The sequence below is a fragment of the Vidua chalybeata genome, chromosome 1, assembly GCF_026979565.1.
Source record: "Vidua chalybeata isolate OUT-0048 chromosome 1, bVidCha1 merged haplotype, whole genome shotgun sequence".
Taxonomy (NCBI): Eukaryota; Metazoa; Chordata; class Aves; order Passeriformes; family Viduidae; genus Vidua; species Vidua chalybeata.
In genome coordinates, this window is record NC_071530.1 from 111,927,455 (window position 1) to 111,950,826 (window position 23,372).

Genomic DNA, 23,372 nt, shown 5'->3' on the forward strand with positions numbered 1-23,372 from the left:
TCTTACTGTTTTTTCAAAAGATGTTCTGCATAACATAAAGGAGAATGTATTAAATGTCTAACACAAGCTAATTTGTGAACAAAAGAGAAAAGCAGAGACTGGATTATTAATCAGTCAATAGAAACTGATAATTTCCATTAAAAAACTCTTTGAAGAAGGTAATGAATTGGACATGGTGCCTAAGGCACTATGCATTAATACAAAATTTACTTTTGCTTTCAAGATATCTTTGACAACATTAGACATTACTAGTTTGAAATAATCTGCCTTTGCCTATCTCACTGTGCAGTTAGGGCAAACAATTTAAGATGACCTATTGAATCACTGAGTTCTACATGGTTGTGGATGAGAAAAACAGGGTCATCGCCAAAGATGCTGCACTCCATCATGTGGCAGTGATCAGCCAGCCATTACAGAAAGCTGCTTGTGCATTGCTTTTTTCTTGTTTGCCTGTGCCACAGCTTTTTCTAATATTTCAGCCTGGCTTTAATTGCCAGCTTCAAATAACAACATGTTAAACCATCATCTCTGTAGATGATCACCTCTATCCTTCACCTTTACAGTTTGGACAGATCTGGGCAGAGTCCTAATCCTAGACTCTGGCAGAGCTGTGAACTTCAGATTAAAGGGAAAGGTAAAGGAGACTATGTTCCAGTATTTCAGAGTTACAGATGAATTTATATATATATATATATATATATATATATATATATATGAATACTGTACATAAAGGATGAATAAATGGGCATTAAACTGTAATTACACCTAATGAAATGTAGGTGGTTTCAGGAAATAGATAAATTATAAGAGGTAATGGGTGTTTCCACTGAGTACTAAAGAAATATGATGTGTAAAAGCATCCTTCATATCTACACAAGCATCTTAGCATGGGGAATGCAAGGGAAAACTGGTCTGGAAGGGATCCAAAAAGGTCGGTCAGACTATGCCCTGCTCCAAGGCAGAAAAAGCTCTACATAAATCATCTCTGACAGATGGCTGTGTTATGTCCTGTTCAAAAAAACCCCAGTGAGGCAGATACTGTAGCTCCCTGGGCAGTCTTCATTACTCAATGATCTTTCCATTAGAGAGTTTATCTCTGGCTGCAGTGCAAGACCCTGCTTCTTTTCCTGTTGTTGCTTGATTGAGATTAAAAAAGAGGTTTTTATTCCCTTTCTCTTTTTGCTGCAGAAGTGCAGAACACTCTTAGGAGAGTGCTCTACATATGGAGACTGTGACATGGGCTACACTCTTTTCCCAAATCTGGCAAAGTTGGGAGGCCGGTCCAGTTAAACTCATGTAATGAGTTATCTATCTTTACAAGTTCCTGAACAAAAAAGCTAAAGTGTTCATTTAAACCTTGCTGATATGTCCCCACCACCTTTCCCTGTGGTTACTTTTAGCTATGATCCCCCAACACAAGCACAACAAATACTCTGTTCTCCCTCTGCCCTAGCCACAGAGTGGACATGTAGTAGCCACATGTGATGGATCACACTAGCAGGACAGGGTCATTGAGCCTGCTGGTCTGTGTGTTAACTCATAACACAACCAGAGCAAGCTCACACCCTTCCAGGGCTGCCTTTTTTAGAACTAAAGGACTGCTTGTATGGGAAGGTAGTGTGAGCCAAGTCAGGAGACAGGCATGGCAGTGATGAGCTGCTTCATAAGAACTGTCTGTGCAGGGGCATGTGCAGAACATCAGGAATGAAGGAACAACAGGCTGACTAATTAAAATACATCTCCCTGTTTTCCTGACCCAATTATGTGCATGCTGTGGGTAACAGTATGGAAATAGGACCACCATGTGCCTTGGGTGACCTGGCAGGAGCTCAGATGATGCAGATGATGAAATATGATGTAATATAATGCAATATGATGCAGAAGAGACACAGCACCAACACAAGGCTGTACATGGAGACAGCCTAGTGCCTAGGGGGCCTGTTAGCTGCAGAGCCCTTGCGCAGAGGTAAGGCAAATCACCCCGAGTCCTAAGAAGAAGCTCTAGATCTTGGATATGAGGTTCTTTTAGTTAGTGAGTCCATGCAAAAGTGGGTTCATAAAAGAACAAAGCCTCCAGGATAAGAATGAGGGTCTCTGTCCAGGAAAGGTAATGCCCTCTAATTTCATATACTCCCTCACTTCTTAAAAGTCTGATTTCATATGTTAGCCCCAGAAATACTTTTGTGTGATGCAGTTGACTTGATATTAAGTGTGGACAAATGATTTCAGTCCTAATGTACAGTATGGAGAAAGTGGAACATGACATAACCTAGCACACTGATGTCCCCATGTAGATGTGCCCACATAGATAAAAGTTGAATTTAATATAAACATGTTTCTCTTTTACCTGACATTTTACCTTTCTTCTTTTCTGCTTTTTTCACTGTGTTTCTAACCAATCTCAGTTTCCTCAGTGGAGGGTAACCGTTCAGTCTTTCATATGTGATTGAAATTTGAGACTTCACCCTTCCTTAATATTAAACATAAACTAAAAAATTAGAAAAGTACACAAATTTAGGTTTAATACCTTCTCTAATTGAATCTTAATCTTAATCTTCATCCTTTATAGTTTATATGAGTCATAAAACTATGTGCTGATACAAGATAATTTGAAGAACAAGAAATACTGCTGAGTGGTTGAGTCAGCAGGTTTTGTCTGAACAATTAATTTTCTAGCTTTTATGCTTCCATCCACATTAAAACAGCAAACACATTATTCTGCCAAAGAATAATCATCACCACCAACTGAATAAAATAAAAATCAAGTAATGAGCTAGGTAGAATTGTGAGACATGCACAGGCATAGACATTTCCTTCAGAACCCTTACAGTATCTCTTTTACTTCTATGCATACATCAATTTTTGAATACATGACATGATAATGAAAACAAGACTCATGATTTGCAGTAGGATTCTAAAGCTTATTAAAGAAATTGAAGAAATTGGAGATAACGCTCAAGTGTATCGTGTCTTTACCCTACGGATTCTGTTCTTTTGTTCTTGAACAAGTCTAAAAACAACTTTGTATTGATAGACACGTAACAGATACCAGAAAAACACCTGCTGTACACAGAAGCAGTCCATCTCAGTGCTTTAAATATAACCATTCAAACATTTGTAAATTATACTGTTCTATAAGTCAAAGAGTAGATTTTTTTTTCCCCTCAAAACATGTATGTTTTATGAATGCAGAAGATTGGCATCTCTATATGTAAGAAAAACATTCCTTATGAAAGTTTGGCTTTAAATACATCTTTCTTCTCTTTGACATCTGGGCAGAAGGCTGAGGAAGAAGAGTGAGGTTTTCTTTTCATTTTCTGTAAAGCACGTTGCTTTCCTCTGGCAACTTGCTGATTTCAGTCTTATGGTAAATTTCTTAAATGTCACTTGTATTTATGAATAATTGAATTATATATATATATGTATGTGTGACTTTTCAGCATCTAGTTTGAAGGTGGAGTGTATGTGTTAGAATACATAAATACAGAGAGATGACATTAAGAGAAAATTTTGTTGCTACAATACAGTATTTTAAAAAGACTTACACAGACACCTAGGGATAATCGAAATGGGAGAATTTTTGTACCACAGAAAATAATTTAAGGACAGAACTCTCCCTGTGTTTCCAGCAGCAAAGATGTGCTCTTTCTCAGCTTTAAATTCAATAACAATAAACTTGGTTAAATCATTAAAATCCATAGACGTTTGGTATTCTTCATGTAGCTAGGAATCCCAGAATGTACATTCTTAAAACAACATATTTTTGAGACATATCCCATTGGTTTCCTGTGAAAAACATGTTAAGAAGTCTAAAATAGAGAAAAACCCCTAACTGTAGCTTCCAGCCACAAAGAGCCTTGCATAAGGCAGAATGTAATTAAGAATTTGCACTACAATGATGCTTAATGCCTTCCCAATCTGCAGGCTAATCAGGATGGTGCAGATCATTTATTCTGCAGCCTGATGTAGCCTGTAATTGCTACCTTTGGGCAACCTTGTCCAGTCTGCAATGGCTCCTTTTCTTACTGGTCTTTCGGGACATGGCTGTTGAGTCAGGGCATAGTCCTGAATTCTGAAATTGTGACTGTGACCTTGACTCTTTGTTTGAGGGTAAATATTCCTTTTAGTCAAGACTACAATGATATATTGCATTCTGGCTTTTAATATTTATAAAACCCTTAGACAAAAGGTGCTGCTTATTGCAAATTACAGTTATAAGATTTTTCCCTGAAGCCTTTTTTTTTTTCTTCACTTAACCCCTGATCAAGAGGATTTTAGTTGAATTAGCATTTGGTCTGTATATTATTATTAATACATACCAAGAAAAATTTCCTAGCTTATTTTGCCTATTTTCATGAAGATTTAAACTGCTCAAAGCTGCATTAAAGAAGGCAAAATCAGATTAATTCATTTTCCTCATAGCTGTGGTAAGGTCCCAAAGCATGTTAGCTTAATGTGTTTAATGCACATTAAAATTCCTTGCTTATATATTAAATCAGAATATAGAGAGTTTTCAGCAAAGAAAAAAAAAAGAGATTGGATAGAAAATGCTTTAGCTATGACTCATGATCATGAGTGTTTGGTTCAGAAATCTGAACTTGGGTCTGCCTAAATGTCAGAGGATGTTGCTTGCACATAGGATTCAACTTTCGATGTTTTCCTCTTGCTGTTTTCATTGTATTCCTTTGGGTTACCTTTGCCCCACAAAAGGATCTTGGTTACTACATGCTGTAGTATACGTGAACAGCAAATTAAAAGCAGAGGAACACATCTACAGCACAACAGTCTATTTTAGTAGCCAGTGAAACTGGGCTAAAGGTTACAGCTGGTTAGCAAATATTTTGGCAGTGCATATAAAGGCGCAAAAGGAAATCCAGAGTGCTGAGCTTTGCATTATCAAAGGCTTTTCAATCTGTATTCATTTTTAAACACCATAAATTGCTTGGCTTGAACCTACAGGCATAAAATAACATTCATCATGTTTTTTAATATGAAGGTTTGAAACAAGGAGCTGCTGACACAGATCTTTTGAATGCAACTCCACTGTTACATATCTTAAATGAATAAAATTTACTTTTGAGCCATTTCATATCAAGGCAGCTGAATACCTTGGCTGAAAATATAAAATAGGATGAACCAATTTATTCCTGTTACTCATCCTACATGTGCTTCAGCAGAAACAGGATAATATTCTTTTAGGGCTTGACTTTACTGACTGGTTGTCTTGATTTACCATACTTGAATAATACTGACAGGGTTTAATTCAAAGGAACATAAATAAAAAAAGCCGAGAGATGGGCAGACATGGTTTGGAGTGCAGAAAATGGCAGTTTTAGCAGAGGGACCACATGAACTTCCCTCTCCAGATGAGCATCACCAGCATCCAAGTTGAAAACTGTCCCCTAATCTGCCAGCCTAAGTACAACCTTGTGTACAGCTCAGTCTGAAGTGCAAAGTTTTGCCAGTATGGATGAGTATTCAGATAGGCCTTGAGCTGGCCTTTCACTCTGAGCTGACACTCCTGCCTAGGCAGGACTTTAGTCCTGAGTGTGTCCCACAGAATGGGAAGGTCATCCTGCCTGCCTTGCAAAGCCAGGCTTGAAACACCTCTAAGCCTGTCAGCCCATCTCATGCTTAGTTTGTGGGGTGGAGTATTTCACTGCCAGTGAATTACATAAGAATTTACAATAGCTCATGGAACATGTATTCATTATTAGTTTGATATTCACTGGACACTGTGTTTTAGTCAAGTCAAGTTTTCCTTAAAGAGCACTATGTAGAGATGACTCACAGAAGACTGGGCAGATAGTAGAACTTTGTTTCAGGGTAACAAAAAAGCCTAGGATTTTCAGGGTAAAGTTACTGCTGTTTCCTGTTTCTCAGAATTCTAGTGGACTTTGAGCAGTGCAGTGTGTAACTTGGCATGCTGTGCTTCCAGAAAATCTAATATATATTTGCTCTGGTTCTTCCAGAGCAATGTATCTCATTCACCTGATACTGGGAAGAGAGGCAGGAGAGGTTATAGCTGAAAAGTACATTTTTGAAAGATGGAGCAATATTCTGAACTTCCTCACCAGTTTAGTTTCTAACCGAATTGATGCCAGGGACTGCCAGCAGCAGTCCTTGATGCAAGAGGACCAGTATTTGAAGTTTCGCTCAAAATAAAAAAAAAAAAAAGTATTTTACACAAGACGTTATAAGCTATTTAAAATGTAAGTCCTTTCACCTTCCAAATAGATTTTCTCATAATTACAATCATATGTTTTCAGCCACTCCATAAAACATAAGACAACTATAGAATGGATTGCACTGAGACTCTGAATAAATAGGATGTATAGGTCAAACTACACAAAAGATTAATGCTACAACATAATTTAGCAGGTATTTTCTTCCATATGTGTCTTTGAAAGTTAGTTCCTTAAAGAGGCTCAGCACAGAGTCTGTAACTAGTTTTATCATCACCATGTTTTTTATCTTGTTTTCTGACTTAAGGAAGCATGAGCAGTAAAAAATACTTCTCAACAGCACCCTAGCATGGTTTCAAAGCAAGGCATGGCAACAAATGGTTTCCCCTTAAGATCTCTCTGCTTGTGGCAGCAGCTCATACAATTGTTTTTTCCATCCTTTGTATAGTTTTAAATTAATTTAGCAGGAAATTTATGGATTTTGACAGGTGAAACTGTGTTCCAGAACTCTCTTCTGAATGAAGTGCAAAGACAATAACTAAAGAAATCCAAACATTGGTATAAAAACATATTTCCTATCCAAAGTGGTAGAAAATGCCGGCCTTGTATCTGTAGCAAAAATAAATATGCTTATCAGAAAAAATGGTGCATAAATAGTTCAACAGAAAATTATCTAAAGCATCAGCTACGTAATAGGGTGGGCCTAGCAAGGGATTTCAACGTTACAACAAAGTCTTGCTTTTTATTTCACATTAGTAAAACCAGTACCAAGTAGGTACAAAGGATTAAATTTCAAAATATGTAGTTTTGAGGGTTCAAAACCTTTGTGAGGACAGTGTAAGTTTTAAACTTCCAATAGAGAGGCTATCTTGGAGTTACAGTGGTACAGAGGGATTGCCATACAGAAGTGCTAAGTTCGCATGAATCCTTTACGAGATTAATCAAATGGCACAAAAGATGCCTTGCTGTGCTGAGCATTAGAGGTACAGAAAAAAAGTACAGCCTAAGCTCCTTCCTGTTGCCATGGAACCCTAGTGCCCTGTCCCAGCAGAGAAGTCAGTGGTGAAGCCCATAATTCTCAGAATGTAGAGTCTGTAGTGGTACTGGGCTTACAGCGGAGGAAGAGCACTCTGATGGGGTTCCTAGGAAAATAGCTAAGAGATTCTAGCCCTTGGAAAGTTTTTCTCATGAAAGCTGACCATGCTTATTCTGTTGTATCAGAACTCAGCCAGAAAATTTTGCTCTTTTAAAGTAAATAAATTCTGTTAAAATCAGCTGCTGCTCTAGTTGATGCAATTGCTAGAATAAGAAAAGCTCCCGTCTTGTGTATCAGCTTTACTAGAACTCTTTGCGTGCTTAACACATGGAGAGTGTGTTAATTAACAGTGACCAAAAGTAGCAAAAGATACCATTCTGGATGCCATTGTCTATAAATTGGAAAACTGAGATTACAGGAAAATGCAGGCAGGCTGGCAAAGAAGTGGCAGGGTCTCCCTCTTTTGCTGCCTTCAAAATGAGATCAGGTGTTTCCTGGAAGATATTATTCAGCCAGAGAGAAGTCTTTGGGCTCAGCAGAGGACAATATCCTGTGGATGATGTTGTACAGAAACTTGAATGAGTTTATTTACTAGTCCTTAAATTCAATGTAAAGCTGAAAAAAGGGAAGGGAAAGCAAAGACAGCAATGAGGGGAGGAAAGAGAGGAAGAGATTTCCGGTCTTATAAATCAGAAATGAATCCTTTGTCAAGAACAGTTTTACATGTAACAGCAGAACATGACCTATAGAAAACTGTGTTAAAAAAGCCTTGCAAGGGAAAGTATAGCGTTTCTCACACCTGAGGCTCTGCAGAGGATTTCAGGAAGTAAAAAAAAAGAAGTTAAAAAGTTATAATATGCAGCTATAAAGGAATGTTTAGCCTTCATAGTATGTGAGGCAACTTAGTATATTTTTGGATGTGTATAGGCAACTGTGCTGCATTTCTATACTCTTCCCAGTATCACATGCTCTGTAAGTAAATTTTTTTTCCTGCTGCTGGTAGCTTATAAAACATTGATAGTAAAATATGTGAATAGTGCTGTAAATACTGCAACAAGGATTCTAGTGCATGTTGCAGAGAACCAATAAACAGCCAACAATGTATGGGTAATGTGAAATGACTGGCTGCTCTTCAACAGTGCTCTAGGAAAATTGTGATTTTCAGTTACGATCTGTTCAGTCAAATTAAAGTCTGATGACTGCCTCAAGATGTTCATTTATCACCCAAAATAAATCAAACTGAGAGAACAGGCAACAATATGTGATTGTATTCAGAGGCAACGCATCAGTACCTATGGGTAGAATTTCCAGCAGCAGTCAGATAAAAGTGCCTGGAAATAAAAGTACAACAATAGATCACATCAGGACAGGATATTATAGAATCTCAGCTTGGTTCATAAATATAAAATAATGAGCTACTGTTTTCGTAGTCTTACCTGTCAAACTGTATTAAAAAACTTGAAAAAATGCTATTGTCACCTGTTACAGACGAAGATTTGGTCAAAAAAATGTAATATGTTACACTAAATGCATACACTGCTTTTTTTTTTTTATGTATGCAGACCTGAAAACAAGAAAAATAAGGATAATAGAGTACGTAATGCTCATTTTCAGATTTTCTATCTGTAGTAGATGTGTGCATGGCTCAGTCTTGTGTGTATGCACTGCCTCTGGGTTCTCGGCCCACGAGAGTGTGTTAAGCACTGGCCTTGCCCAGGGGACACTGAGCAGGCAAAAATGTCATCATCACATCCTACATAGCACAGCTGAGTGTGCTATCCCCTCTGAATATAGCAAAGATGTCCAGGATGGTGTAGACTTTCACCAGACAGGAAAATAACAGATGGTAGTGGCCTGCAGACTTTCATTGCATCCACAGCCACAACAGATTTACTAACACCAGACTGCTGTGCCATGGATCTAAAGGAGTCTGGCAGAAATGGCTTTCAAGAAAAAAATGCCCATATATTTCTAGACTTGGAAAATGGAAAGAGAAGCAGGTGTGATACCTCTCCAGCACTGAGCAGTTTCTGAGATGGAATCAAAAATTAGCACCAGGAGGGGCACATGATGCACATCCAGAGCTATTAAGACTTGGCAAAACTGAGTTTGATGGTGCATCTGCCATGCTTTTAGTGCATCAGACAATCAGACATTCATTTGGTGTTGGCACAACATTTGAAGAGCACAGTGAAGGAGATCCAAAAGCTGAATGGCCTCCAGAAACCACCTGGGGAGATGGGTTTTGCTGTTCTTGAATCTGGAGATACCTGGAGCTTTTCGCCACTTCTGTTGTCCTTTGACAATGTCACAAGTGGTAGCTTGCTGTAATAGAGTGATCACAGTGTAGGTGCTGTAAGGCAGCAGCAGGCAGTGATTTACAGGTCCTGTAGGTCTGTGTAGGAGCAAGAGACATCTTTCAAAGGAGACAGAAGGGCTTGCATGACTGCAATCATGGCCTTGAGGACTTCATCCTTGGCAAAGAAGGAACATGCCTCTGGCAAACAAAGGGAACTGCAGACACAGACAAGGAGCTGCAGCCTGGGCCTCCATCCTGTGCTCCTGGGAACGGTGCTGACAGGGGTTAATTCTGCCTGCTTGTCTGGCAGAACTTCAGCTCCATGAAAGAAACAGCTGAACAGGTAAATATCTGCCTTTGTCAGATTTTCACACAGCTCAGATATGTGCATATATAAAAGGCCAGTGCTAATGGTGCATTTCCAAACTTTATTACAGAATTTATAAGGTTCAAATACTTGCTTTCAGATCTTCCATTCAATAAAAAATAATAATAAAAAAATTAAAAAGTGAGTCCTTTTAGGCACGTATTAAGAGTATGCCTTTTTCCTCTTATAAACCAAAAATGAGAAAAATTTCTTTAATGCATTTTCCTGTAATCTCAGTTTTCCAATTTATAGACAATGGCATCCAGAATTGGCAAGATGCAAATTTACAGAAGGTGGAATTTGGAGCCCTAAGGTAGCCAAGAGATGCTCCTTTCCAAGATAAGCCTGCTGCCAGTGCAAAGAACAAGGTGAGCCAGATTTCATTTACTACCTGGAATAGTACAGCAGGGAAACCACAGGGAGAGGTGCTCACTCTCTGGTAACACAGCTGCTTCACAGGCCCTCTTGTGCTTCTCAGGTGCTGCCAGGGCCACCCTGGTGATTCTTGTGAGCCCTGCTCCTTGGGCAGACACCTGCACCAGTTCAATCTCCTGGTTTTGAGCTCCGGTGTTTGCAGTGAGGGGGTGACAGGGACAATCTACACTATTTACTCCTATTTCTAAGCTTACTTACCTGTGACATAAATGAAGGTGTTGATGTGGATTAAGTGCTTGAGTTTAAACAATTCATTTGAGAAACCCTAAACAAATGAGTCAAGGAAAAGGAGAGAGTGCTTTAAAGTTTACAAAACACTATCCATTACAGAACTATCAAAGTTCCCATCAATTTCAAAACCATAACATCTCTCCCACATTAATACAAATTTCTATTAGAACAATATTTTGTGACTATATTTTGTGATAAAACTGAAATTCTGCAGTAAGATTTTCTGATCTTCCTTTTTTTTCTCATTTTTTTGTACTTCTGGCAAATTAAAGAAGTCATTATGGTGTAATAGAAAAGGACTTGGTAACAATTAAAATGAATGAGGCTAATGAAGTGTATCTGAAACACTGCTTTTATATTCAGAAATGTTGTTTGGTTCAGATGCCATTTTATGCCTCTATTTTATATACTATACTTTCAGACAAAAAATAGAAAACTCTATCTGTGATATACAGACAAAATCACAGTAATTATGTGCAAAATGTGAATGTTTGAGGATAGGACTTGTTCTTGTTGGCTTTTAATTTATTGCTGACTAACTGCCCCTGCTCTATGTGCCTCTTTTGATTAATGCAGAACCGTTTTGTCTGCATGTGCTTGAAATTCTGAATATTGTAAATTGTGCATAAAAGAACATGCTTAAGATTTAAACAATGGAATATGAGCTGCACTTATTTGTGAATATTTTGTTTAACAAGCTAGTTAGGAGAAAAAAATATGTTTTAAAAAAAATTTCAAGATTTTATGAAATAAAATTTTAAAAAGGGTGGAGTTTTGAGAATGAATCTCTCCAATAATATTCATGAAAATAACTTCAGTTGTTTGGCATCCCTGGGTCACCCAGATGAAATTACAGGGGTAGACCTGTTAAACCAAACAGTACCCAAACCCAGATCCTCAAAAGTATTTAGAAATAGCTGCCTTGTATTCTGTTCAGGCACTGGTCCTTCCAAAGTCTGACAGCACCAAGCTGGTGAATTACAGAGCAGATGTGTGAGAGTTGAAGCCAATGCTGAGCAAAACGACTTTGTTCTGGCAGCTTGCCTGATTTAACCTTGCTGTGCATGACCCAGCTCCAATACCAAAGTTTTTTCAGGCACACAGATCTACTTTTTCCCAAAGGTGACTTATAAGAAAACTCTAGGCAGAATGGAGAACTGTTCTTTTCAACAATTATTTCTCAAACTGCAGGCCAGTACCTTTTTGGCAGTCCTGAAAGGGCCTAAAGTGGGTTGGTCAAATATCATGTGGCAGCAGTTGTCTCTCAGGGTAGCAGCAGCTGCTACATTAACAAGTGATTACAGCTTAAGACCATGGTTGCAGGATTGATAACCACCTTAAATTGCTGACAGCAGTTTATTTTCTCCAAGGCAAAGCAGTGAATATGAATGCTTGTTGCCAACTATAAGCTCTTCTCTCTTGACTGATATGGAGGTTCTAAGTTGCTGGAAAGTCTAATTGAAGGTAAAAGAGATGAACCAAATGGAGGTGACATTTTCAGATTTGCATAAACCAGTCCTAGATATTTCGAAATTCTCTTGTTGAGTTCAAACAATCTATTCTCTGCATTTGTTCTGACAGTGGTATGTGAAATTAATCCAGCACTTCTCACAGCTCCTTTTACTCTTGCAAAAGACAGACACATGTCTTGTATCATATCCTCTAGAACATTTTCAATTATTAACCATCAACTAATTGTTTACAGTTTTATTGGAGTAACTGTTTCGTCTTCTTGCTCTGTTTCATTATAAAGCTTCATGTGTTCTACAATACCTTTTGTAGCTTTGATATACAAGCAGTTTTGGTGATTGCTTTTAATTTTGCAGTCTTCTATAACTTGCTTTTCTCAACAAAATTCTTCAAAGGCTCTGGATTGCATTGTCACAGATGTATGATAGGAGGAGGAATGGAGGGAACAAATTAGCAGTAATCATAACCTCTGATCACTTACATAATTATTTCGTGTACCTCTCAATTAGCTAATTCCAGTATTCTGCCAAAAGTCAACTTGCATTCAGAATGTGAAATACTTTCCATTCAAAATGTATAAAGGATCTGTTGGACTTGAATTCACTTGAGAAACTTGCAGTTAACTGCAATGCAAGAAAAGGGGAGGAAAAAAAATGCATCTAAGTAGGGTAAGGAAAATAGGCTATGCACTTTCTGTCTGATCAGACTCCTCATACCTGAGACTGACCCTCGTAAAACTATTTTAAAATTGTTGTACTTCAGTAGGATGAAGACAAATGAAAAACTGCTTATCACTGTTTTCACTGATAAATCAGAAAGTAGATAAACTCAACCCTTGACAAGAGATCTAGTGATAAGAAGCAGACAGAACACTGACCAAATGAAAATAATGTGAAAACTTCATTAAACTGTATCAAACTTGACTGCATTATCAACTCGAATCTTTAGACCCTTGTCAAATTTTGATTTTTCAATATTGGCTTTTGCTAGGAAAACCTACTATGAATCTAGCCAATAAAATCATACTACAAGTATACTTGTGTTCCTGAAATTGCAAGGCTGCATGTAGGCCTCAGTTCTCATTTGTCAGAAAAAAAATTACTAAACTTCTGCAAGTATGGGAATTATTTAAACTATAAGAAAAATGAAAGTCAAGGAACTAGGTGTTTTGTGTCTAGCAGCTGTTTTCAGAGTTGAGTCAAGTCACTCTAAGGAGAGGTACCTGTAGCATCACCAGTGTGGTCAGACTCCCACTTACCTGGAGGAGATTCTGCCCATCAGCAGAACATCAGTGGCAATTCCTCTGATTCCTCATCAATTTTGATATGATTCAGCATCACAGGAAGCAGACAAACACTTGTCAGTGCTGATTGTGTCAGAAGAGGCAGAAGATTGGAGCAACACATCTCAACTGAGTTGGTCTTATTTAGAGTAAATTAGTGTCTCTGACACACTCAATATGTAACTCTGTGGTGAGGATGGTTTGTTTATGTCTTCTTGCTAGTGCCTTGGCAAAATACATTCTACAGATTAAGAAACTCTGGATTAAAGGACCCCTTGCCATATTTAATTTAATTTAATTTAATTTAATTTAATTTAATTTCATTTCATTTCATTTCAACCTCTTCCGTGTTTCTTGGACTGTACTAATACTGTTTCAAACCTGTACTTCTAGTGGTTCAGTAGCAGTGAATATGACCTCAGATTCCCAAGCCTTGTGGCATGTAAACAGTATATCCTGACACAGAATAACAACTTGCATCCACCTTATAGTTTGATGGGATGAAGAAGCTCTTACTTCTTTCCTCAGCTCCAGGAAATGCTGCCAACTATGCCTTCATTGCTGGTGAGATGAGTTCATATTTGGAGCAAATTCTGCTGGGATGCTGGGCACTTTTGTTTGTGAAGTGCTCAGCTTGGCTACCTTTCCTTTTTCATAAGGCAAATTGAAGTGCAGTATCAATATATCATGCTTAGAGGATCAGCAATGGTGTCAGTTCGGATTGAGACTGGGAAGAATGGTCTCCCAAAGAAGTTGCATGTCTGGCTATTTTCTCTCCTGTTTTTTGGGCTTTTTTTTTTTGGCTCCTAAATAGTCACAGAAACAGAGATTGGCAGTGCCTGTTCTTCTCCTTTTTTAATTGCTGGTATGTTGCATACTTAAGGCAGAAGGGCCTCCCTGGTTGTGTGAATGGGACTGTGCTCTAGCCCTTGCTAAAAGACTTGGCACTGTGCATGTGGAGGCAGCTTTGCAGAAGCCTGAGAGAAAGACTTCCCGCCAGCAGCATCTGTGGAGATGGAAACAGCCACTGCACTAGATCCATTAAGTCCTAAAGAAATGCAGTAACTGGACCCTAATTAGCCATCCACACCCAAATGTTAAACATGGTAGGTTTTCAAATGGATGCTTAGCAAAGTCATTTGTCTGCCAGCTTATTGGACTCTGGATCTTACACTAGGCACCGGTGACGTCACATTAAATTAACTAACCCTTGAATTAATGCCAGGGAACCTTGACAGGAGACAGAACGTGATTGTCCTTTCTATTAAGATAATTAGAAATGTCCTGGAATGGCTTAGGGCTTTCCCTGGCTTTTTCCCAAAAAACTGCCAAGCAGCTTGGGTTTTAACACAAGCAAGAGAGAATTCTTCACCATTTTGGTTGTAAACATCTTATTTTGCAGTATAAAACAGTGTGACTGTTGGCCATTTTGTAACAGTTCAGAGCCAAAGAATGGTACTAAGAATATTTAAACTATGATTTCAGATGAAATTAAGTGTGTGAGAGTCTAGAAAAAATGGCGGAGTCCCTGATCAGTCCTAATTGTGTTTGCACTTCTGAGATCAACTGGTTAGATTTTGAGAGAAGGAAACAACAAGCATAATCAACTGAGGATCTGACCTGACATCCTTGTGTGATAAGTCCTACACATCTAGCTTTCCTCCTCTGCAGGCTGGAGGGATTTGTGAGTGAATTAAGGCTCTCATGTTTCTTCAGGTGTTGTTGTCACAACCTCACCATGTAGACGTAAGTCTGCCACACCTTCAGGATGTACAGTTTACTTAACACAGCTGTACAAGTACACTTTGGCTTCTTAATTTTGGAACAGTTCTGCTCTGTGATGTCCTGGGCCAGCTCTGTTGCTAGGTTAATGGGAAATTTTCCAGCTGCAAAATTATGAATATGCTCTTCTTATTCACAAGTTCCCTGATTCCTTTTGCACCTCATGCTGCTCCATTCTGAGCATCTGGCCTGGTGACAGAACAACTAGTCAAGAAATGAGGATGCCAGCATGTCTCAGTGCTGAGGAATAGTGTCTGTGCACTGTGGGGCATGATGGGCTACTACAACCCTCTAGGATGCCTTTGCAGAGGTTAGCAGGTTGTGTTCAAACTGGTGAGCCCGAGTCCATTGTACCTGCAAGGACAGAGAGAAAGTAGGTACAGAAATGAATGAGAGAAGAGTCTGTGGGTGTATATCAAAATGCACAGTACTCTTTGCAGCAATTTGAAAAAGTGGATGCTATTCAATAAAATGTTTGTTTTAACCAAAATAGACAAGAATATGAAAATATGCAATTTGGCCCTGCATCTCAGTAATGGCTGTGAAATTGAATAACCAGCCAACTCTTCTCATCTCTATGGATAATAAATTTCCAGGGACATATTAAAAAGGAATATAAACATTCCTAAGTTTCAATTTTGCTTTATTCAGTTACATTCCAGCCAGTTACATATTCTATTTTGTAGGAATACAATTTATAATCCCTATATTTGGTGACACTGGGAGCTTAAGTCTTCTTCTTCAGAATACTTGAGAAACAAAGCAACAGAATGTCCGAGTATTCATACTCCTTCTGAGAAAGATGTAAAAGATGTAGCTTGCTGGAAGAAGTTCGTGCAGCTTGTGGCATATGGATCCAAAGAAGAATGGGATTCAGTTAAGTGCTAAGATAAAACTAAAATGACAAATGCTAAAATGTCTTTGTTTTTGTGTGAGTGTAGTGCTGCATTGGACATGAATTAGACTGAATAAAGAGAAATTTGTATATTTTAGCCTTTGAAAACTGTCACTTAACAGTAAATGCACAAAGATGTATTAACAACTTAGAAATGCACAGTCTTTCTGAGTGATTTTGCCATGTGGTTTGTATGTAAAAGTATGTGTTTTCCCTGCTTTTACTGACATTTCCGGCAATGTGCATCATTCAGAGGTGTACTCCAAGCACTCTAGAGATCAGTAGTTACACTTTGCTTTCAGTGTTATCTTATCCAATACCTTGACTGGTCAGGAACAAGAAATCCTTTTCTCTTCATCAAATGTGTTGTTTCATTTTGGTTTTTCCCAAGTTTATATTCACATTTGTAGTAAAGATTAAAAATAAAGACAATGAAAGAAAGTGCTGCAGCTCCCAGTAAACAATCAGTTCATTACTGGGAGTGGTCCTTACTACAGAGCAGATGATTTGCAGTGGTGTCACACACTGCAGTGGTGAAGAAAAATTTTTCTTGTCCCTTCTGTGCTCAGGTTCTCCCCAGAAGTTCTATGGCCTCACATATCTTTTGCAGGCTACATATAATATGAATTACCATTCCCCTGTCACCTCTCACTCAGCATTTATATAATGCTCACTCTGCCATCAATACCTCAACTCCTCTTGCTTTTGATAGATGACCCTGCATTCCTGATGAGCTGTTTGGCTTGCAGGAATATTTGAAGAGTAAAACAAATGAATAAAAAAGGTCAGTGATGGCACTGGTCCTTGGAAGCAGCTAACAAACTAAACAGGTTTTGATAAGTAAATTTTGCAAGGCAAAGTTTTTTTACTTTGCATAGTGGAACTATGAAATTTCTTTAATGCAAGCCTCTTTTATAGACTCCTTTCAAAATTCCACAGAATAGGTATGCAAAAAAAAAAAAAAAAATTGTTGAGATAAATAGTGAATAATTAGGGTTACAAACAGACCCATGAAGGAAATGTTTCTGAAAGTTCTCTAAAAATGTTAATACATCCATTACAAAATACCACTCAGGGAAGTTTGGTCTTCTCATGGAGAGCCATATGGTCAAACTGATACACACACTTCCCTTAAAGAGGAGTGATTTATACTTTCTGTAAAAAATTGGAATGAAATATTTGTTGTGGATGGATAATTAGATTAATTTTGAGATTAGCTCAGTTGGTTAGAGCATGGTATTAATACTTTTGGATCTCAGAATTCCCTCTTGTTAGCTGAAGAAAATATGCCTTGGTTTTGTAGCAAAAATAACATTGTTTTTGTACTTTAAAATAATTGTGCCAGTATTTTAGAAACAATCTTCCAGAATGACCATGCGAGAAAAAAATACTGGGGAAACCTGTAGTTCTATATTCAGAGGATTCTGTATTCTTACTAGAAGAAAATACAATACATAGGACATAATGACAGATTGAGTGAAAGGAATAATGGAAAATTTCTCATTAAATAAGCCCTTTCTATTCCAGTGCATGAAACAGGACTCCAAACCAAAAGTGGTAAATGACCATGTACACTAAACGATCAAGCCACATGCAGCAGTGAATTATACACATGTAACAGTGAAGCAATTAAAAATTTTACAGACCTGGTGTTCCCCAGCTCCTGAGTATTTTGGCATGGCTCTGAAATGGATGGATGTTTGTGAGGTTTGCAAGAGAGATACTTATGTCTGTTTCCTTGTGAACTACAAAGCCTATACCATGGGCATGCTAGAGTCTAAAAATCTTTTCTGATCATGTCCTTTACAAACCAATGAGTATATTAAAACAGGATTTTAAAGCTGAAAGACAAAAATAGATACAATAAATGATAATTTTACTAGCTCTGTCTAGGACACAGTGCTATCACTAGGAATGCCCACCCTCACAGCCCAAGAAAACAATTTCCTATGGCTATTTGGGAAGAAGCTTCCTTTCTTTCAGGAATGGATCTGACAGTTCAACAGTGTGAGGGCATTTATGGTGACAAAAACAAATGAGGTGTTGCAGAAATTTATTGCCCTCAAATAGAACAAGACTAAAAATGAAAATTGATTACTAAGGCAGGAAGCAAGGTGACTGATACACTGAACAAATAGCTAATAGTATTAACAAGCTAATACATTTAGGTATCCATAAACAAGAAGCTGCAACAGTGAGTGCTACTACTCTTACAAGTGCTTTTTTATATAGCAGGATAAATGTATGGGGTAACTGGTGCTAGAGCTTGGTATGAACTCATCTGCAAAGAATTTCCTGTGTCTATCTTGCAGATTTCTCAGTGATGAGCCTTCAATCTTTGCTCAGGAGAGACCACCACATTGTCAATACTGTGACAGCACATCAGTAAAAAGGCCTATGAAAATACACTCTGCTTGCCTGTTACAAATGATGTGTGGGTATTGTTTTAGAGGAGGTTTCCCTGCAGTGGTTTACACTCTTCTAAATATACTAGGAGCTATTATGAGCTATGTCCTTATCATTTGAGATAGAATGCACTATTCAAGCAGATGTGACAGCAACACAGTATCACACACACTTCACCTCTGTGTTCTTACTAATAGCTCCTGCTAGGAAAAAAAAAAAAAAAAAAAAAAATTTGTTGTGGAGCAGGAGCAAACCAAATAGCCAAAGCTGTTTGCTACTTTTTCTGTTGACAATTTTGAAAGGTGAGGACACACACACACTGTTGAACTAGTTTTGCCATGCAATATGATTAGAACAATGAAAAGGAGCTGTGCATTTATCTTGGGAAAGTAAAAGTAGTTTTGTGATCTATCTTGGACTTCATTTTAATTTTAACAAGACTGCATGATCACTGATTTTACTCATTACCGTAAGAGTGGAGGTAATTCCTTTGGCTTCACTAAAGAAATTAGTGTATATCCATAGCCAAGTTCGCGTTTCTGAACAAAAGTCTTTACCCAAACGGGCACCTGTCAGCTTCACCCCGCTCTTCCCATTCCCCACAGGGAAGAGAACAATTAACGCAGCAGCCCCTAGTCCCGCCTGAGGCACTCCAGCGCTGTGCTGTGCTTGGCATGACAGGCAGGAGCAGGGACGAGGGCGCCGCTGCGGGGACGCGCAATCGCCGCGGCCTGTCCCGGGCCGACCCGGGCGGCTGCAGGGCGAGGGCTCCTTCCCCTCCCGTCCCCTCACTCCCGTCCCGCCTGTGCCACCGCCCTCGGGCGGGGGGAGCCGCCTGCCGCGTCCCATAAAGGGCGCCGGGGCCGCGGCGGCGCTCGCTGCGGAGCGGGGCCCCGTTTCTGCCTCTGGACGGCCGCTCGCCCTGGGACACGCAGGTGAGCCGCAGGGACGGGGCAGCGGCTCCGCTCCCCGCGCCGGGCGAGTCCTTTCCCCCGGCACGGCGCATCCTTTCCCCCCGCAGGCTCCTCCCGGAGAAAGCCGGATTCCCCGTCGAGTCGCTGGCATGGCCTCCGTCCCCTCCGCCGGCTGCCTCCTGGCCAAGAACCAGTACTACAGGAGTGAGTGCTCGGCGGGGCCGGGAGCTGCCTGTTGTCCCCAAACACACCCCCCGCCCTTCTCTCCCCTCTTCCTTTCTCTCTGCCTGGGGAGCGCCTCTGGAGGAGGGAGGCTGAACCCCCCGAGCCTCTCCCGAGAAAGTGGCCGGGTTGTTGGCACTCAGGAAAAGTGTCAGAAAGTGTTTCAGGTGATGTCTGGGTGAGCTGGCAGCAAAGAGTTGTCTTTGCCTAAATAACTTCTAATTTCTTGGAGAGTTTTTCATATCACAGAACTTTAGTTTTAATGTCCATCTGCTTCTGGTTATTAATGTACCTTTTTAAAAAAATTATGTAGAATTTTTTATTAGTGTTATCATATATATATGTATCAATTCAATTATAAAACATGACCTAGAAAAATTGCTAGCCTAGCAAGTCTAGGTTTCTACCTGTACTTCCTATTTACTTCCTATTTACTTTGCAAATTTAGACACAATACAAATCAATTCACATTTTTTGTTTCTAAATATGTGAAATAAGCACTGCTTTGAGAGTACACATGGTGTATTAGGATTCCTAGGTCCACGATGGACACTAATGTGAGTGTAGTATTTAGTTGTGTCATAAGGGAAGGCATGGCAATTTGGTTGTTGTGGACTTAAATGTTCAAGGATGTACTTGCTTGTCTTGACTGCAGTGTGGCCATGATCTTAAGCTTTGTCAGTGATTTCAGTGAAAGTTATGCAGACAGATCAAAGTATGCTTTTAAGGGAAGTGTGAGTAGAGTGAGAGAGAAACTGATATGAAAGTTCTTATGAAAACTGTAGTAGAACAGTTACACTCTGTAGCTCAGGGAAATTGTTTCCTCTGAGGTAGCAGCATGTCTGAAAAACTCCTGCAGATAAAGAGGAGTGGGCTCTCTCAAAGCATTTCTTTTTGTTATGTGTGTCTCTGTTTTCTATGAACAGCAAGACTGAACTCAGAATCCAGAGTTTCTTCCAACTCCTCCTGCTGTTTGGATGCTGTGAACATCACAGACCAGGACAAAGCATTGCATGGTATTGTTCCCTTCTTTGAAACACTTTTCAGTTTTTCCTGTTATTCATCCAGTATCTAATGTCGTGGGCTTTTCTCCTTTGGCAGGGTTACCAGAGTTAATTGATAAATATTGGTGGATAAAAAGCTTCTTCCATAGTGAACCCTCTCCACCAACTGGTGGCAGAAAAACACTTTCAGCAAGCAGGTGAGTCCTGGTTTTAAAACGATGGGGTTAACTTACTTGCTCTGCTTTCCTTTTGGTAACAGTGTTAGTAAACAAATCATAATCAGCTAAAACCATCTGGTGAGGTGTGATGCTGTTTTGATGATTTAAGTAGAATATACATCAAGTTTAATGCTATACAACCTTTCCACGTTTTCATTTTAACAAATGAACTCATATGCTACTTCACATTATGCAGGTGGCAGTGCCTATTACTGTTTCACACGTATGGTGATGTTTATTTAATCATTTACCTATAGAACTTGCAGAACCATTTATACAGTGTGGCCATTTTACTTTGTGTTAAAAAGCTTATATGGATGCATTGAAAAATACTTAGGTGTGGATATTCTCAGCTCAGTCAGAGAGAAAGAGAAAGGTTTTCTAACCAGGCAAGAGCCTGGGAAAGAGTTGGGAAAGAATGTAAATAATTCTCTAATCTATCTTGTTATTCACATTGTTTATAGATATGCTCTGCCACTGTGCGTCATTCACTGCCCACCAATGGTGTGAGATGTTTTTACTCTAAGACCAATGAAATTAGTCTTCTCGATGTTCTCTATATATATAGAGCGGTACATTTGAAATAAATCAGAGCTCATTTTCTTTGCCTTCTGATCTGGAGTTCTCTGTTCCCGTCCTGCTCAACAGTGTCAGTTAGGCAGATAAATAAATATCTTTGAGGTAAATACAGTGAAAATTCTATTTATAATCTTTTTTATATATATTTCTGCAGCACCAACAGTTGAAAAGGACAACATGATGGCTTTTCTGACTGAGATGCTGCATACAGACTTGTTTTTCCAAGAGGTTTGGGATCTTCCTAATGTCTGAGTTCAGCTGCAAGAAGAAAATAAAACCTTTAGGAGAGTGGAAAAGTGTATTTTCAAAATATTTTTCAGTAGCTAAAATGATATTGCTTAATGGACATATCCAGGGCCTACTGTGTTCTTTCCAGATTTGCCATAATTTGTGATGTCTCTCTAATGAAAGTTTCCAGGAGTAAACATCCTGATGACTTACTTGAATAATTAGAGAAAGGTGACAGAAAAAATAAGACATCATAGATTTAGGAGGAAGATGTGTATTGAATGACTTCGAAATAGGTGATTCAGTTAAGTTGCCTTTAAGATACCAGCTCTATAGGCAGTCACACTGATGTAAACAGGATTCAGATCTATAATCCAGAATAGGACTGTTGTGTGGCACATGTCTTTTATCCAGTATTTGTGTACCAGTTACAGGGTGTAAGTTTACAAGAATGCTTGTCAATAGCTTTGCTTTTAGAAAGCCCAATTATATGAACAAGCAATAGTCAGTTTGATCTGATTTCTTTGATAAAGCAGAATGCATAGATCCCAGCTTCAAATACCCAGGTACCACTTTCATTCCTGCCTATGTATGCTGGTATTTGAGGACAGAATAGAGGAGATGCACAAAAAACCAATAATCCTAATGGAAACTGACCTCTTCCAAGGAGAAGAACAACCTTAATCAGAGTTGATACTTCTAGTTTGTTTTAGATTTCTTCTGCCTGCTTTGTTGTGGCTTAAAGATCTACTTTTTCTTAAGTGACAAATTCTATCAATATTCTTCTGTCTGTCAGATTAGTTATGAGGGCTAGATCTGGCAAAGGATTCCCCTCAAAGTAATCACATTATTGTTGTTATCCAAGTGTACCTTTGTCATGCTCTTGAAAGGCACTATAACATTGCAATGCTGAAGACTAAATGAAGCTAATTAGTATAATGCTTTTTTTATTCTACTGGGCATGACTGAAATGCGTCAAGGATTATGGAAAATAACAAGTATTTGGCTGGATGATAACATTTGTTACAAGTATCTATGCAACTTTTTGATGTACTATCATTAAACCTGCTGGATATTTGTCCATCACTGGATGAACTAACACTAGCAAACATTAATGTAGGCAACATCTTTTTATTATAGGCTAATGGTTGTCATGGTTATGCATAACTCCAAGGTGTATCAAGTGGCTGCTTCAGGCAGTTTGCAGTCTTGGTGGAGACAATAAATGCATGGCAGATGACAAAAGAGGAGAGCACAATTCTGAAATCATGATTTCAAGGGTCTTTAAATTGACTTGTGTCTTACTTTACTGCTATTGTATAGTTTCATCTTTGTCTGTTCTCTAAGTGTACAGAGTGACCTTTTTTTTTATACTAAGATTTTTTTATTAATAAATATTTAACCAATATTTTGTCTGACTTATTTTTGGCCTCCAAAAACAAACTGGTGTTCCATATTGCCTATGGTGGAGTTGCTCTGTGGGTTTGGGTTTTCTTGTTTGAATGTGTATTTATTTTTCTTTTTTAAAATAAAGTATTTGAAAAATTTAACACTCCTCAAAAGTCTATGTTGTATGTGTGTCACATTCTCCCTTTAGTCACCTCAAGTTCTGATGTGACTTGGAAAATGAGTGCAAGCTAGGAAAAAGCTGCTACACCTTTTTCTAAAAAAACATGTTGTAAAGGAAGAGAGAAAGACAACACCATAGTTGCAAGAAGGTGACTGTGACTCTCTTTGAAGATGTCTGAAATCACAGAAGAAAGAGATACTATAGCCTTATTATTATTATACATGTGAAATACCAGATTCAGGAAACACT

The 23,372-nt window shown here is 38.7% G+C and overlaps 1 protein-coding gene across 2 annotated transcripts; it reads left to right on the forward strand.

Moving 5' to 3' along the window:
- Positions 1 to 19,240: 19,240 nt before the first annotated feature.
- PPDPFL (pancreatic progenitor cell differentiation and proliferation factor like) lies at positions 19,241 to 22,961 on the forward strand. 2 transcript variants are annotated; one of them, XM_053946892.1, is made up of 5 exons: positions 19,241 to 19,323; positions 19,410 to 19,506; positions 20,451 to 20,540; positions 20,626 to 20,725; positions 21,480 to 22,961. In XM_053946892.1, exons 2-5 carry the CDS (start codon positions 19,452 to 19,454, stop codon positions 21,490 to 21,492), a joined length of 258 nt encoding a protein of 85 aa, XP_053802867.1. In that variant the 5' UTR covers positions 19,241 to 19,323; positions 19,410 to 19,451; the 3' UTR covers positions 21,493 to 22,961. The 2 variants fall into 2 exon arrangements, with proteins under 2 accessions (XP_053802867.1, XP_053802860.1); XM_053946885.1 differs by lacking the exon at positions 21,480 to 22,961 and adding an exon at positions 21,211 to 21,359.
- Positions 22,962 to 23,372: the final 411 nt, after the last annotated feature.